General features: G+C 42.7%; 1 protein-coding gene across 1 annotated transcript; it reads left to right on the top strand.

Annotated features, from left to right (window-relative positions):
- Nucleotides 1-59: 59 nt before the first annotated feature.
- LOC129570244 (zinc finger protein 512B) lies at nt 60-1193 on the top strand (the record flags this gene model as incomplete). Its single annotated transcript, XM_055449784.1, has 4 exons — nt 60-152; nt 243-344; nt 431-538; nt 618-1193. Coding segments are annotated over 4 exons (654 nt in total), but the record flags the coding sequence as incomplete, so codon positions are not given.
- Between the last annotated feature and the right edge of the window lie 263 nt (nt 1194-1456).

Here is a 1456-nt window from a genome sequence, read left to right as displayed (position 1 = left end):
CAATTGTATAGAATCAATACATTTTCTTCATCGAGATTTCGTCTTATGATTCATTCTCTTCTTTTTTCCTCCCTAAACAGCCTTACCCAGTTGAGAAAGTCGTAGTTAAAACCGTCGATCGCCCATACGAAGTCATCAAGCACGTCCCACAAGTAAGTATACTACCACACAACGAAGAGATTCATTCAAAAGGCTTAAACTTATTTCTAAGCCTATTCTAACCACCACTTTCCTTCTTGTAGCCTTACCCAGTCGTCCAAACTAAAGTCGTCGACCGTCCAGTACCACAACCATACCCAGTTGAAGTTGTTAAGCACGTTGACCGTCCAGTGCCATACCCACAAGTAAGTATTACTGTTCTTCATTTAGTTTATTTTTCTACTCAACCATTTTGCTCTAACCGTGTTGTTTCTTCCTGGATTTGTCCCAGCCATACCCAGTAGTTCAAACACGTACCCAAGTCGTCGAGCGTCCAGTGCCACAACCATACCCAGTTGAAGTTGTTAAGCATGTGGATCGTCCGGTTCCAGTTGCACAAGTGAGTATAAATAAATCATGCAGCCTAATAAGGATCAATGTTTGCATTTGTACTTATCCTATCCGTTTGATCCGTCTAGCCTTACCCAGTGGTCCAAACTCAAGTTGTTGACCGCCCAGTACCAGTCGTCCAAACCCAAGTTGTTGAAAAGCACGTGCCAGTTATTGCTGCCACCGCTGCACCAGCCGTCGCTTACTCAGCTCCAATTGTTCATGCCGCTCCAGCACTCTCATTGAGCGCTGGTCACGGTTTCTCTGGTCACGGTTTCGCTGCCCATAGCTACGCTGCCCCAGCATTGAGCGCTGGTCACGGTTTCGCTGCTACCGCTGCTCCATTTGTTGCATCAACAGTTGCTCCATCATACGCCTCAGGAGCCTACTCAGCTTTCCAATCAAGCCATGTCCCACATGTCGAGCATTTCCACCACTAGACTTGTATTTTAAGTAATAGTAGCGTAATTGACTTCTGCCACAACCTCCGCCTGATATAACTGTACCGATGAATGATGAACCCATTGTACATTTCAAATTTGATTTATATACTTTGCCGAAAAAATAAAAATTAAATGAATCTCGATCGCATAGTATCACGTTTGCATTGCCCAACTGTGATCAAATATGATGTGTGCTTTCGAAATGTTTCAAACAATAAACAATGCTCGTTTTGATTATGTTATGACATCACCACACCAGCCACCATATATTGATTTCTAATGGTATAATTACACGATTCTGCATGTGAGCAGAATGGCTTACTATATGCAATAAAAGCTGGTAGCTTTTTGACCTAATGCCAATCACATGAAGTTTCAGGTTACCAAGAAATGGATAACAACATCAATAACCAAGTATGAAATTGAACTATTCAACCACAATACGGTGTTATTTCCACTTCACCCCCCGCTCAGAATTAGTCGTC

The sequence above is a fragment of the Sitodiplosis mosellana genome, unplaced genomic scaffold (assembly GCF_009176505.1).
Source record: "Sitodiplosis mosellana isolate CC-2019 unplaced genomic scaffold, AAFC_SMos_1.0 Smas_scaffold_47, whole genome shotgun sequence".
Lineage (NCBI taxonomy): Eukaryota > Metazoa > Arthropoda > Insecta > Diptera > Cecidomyiidae > Sitodiplosis > Sitodiplosis mosellana.
Note: the sequence above shows the minus strand (reverse complement) of the source record. Positions and strands in the feature narration are given on the sequence as shown.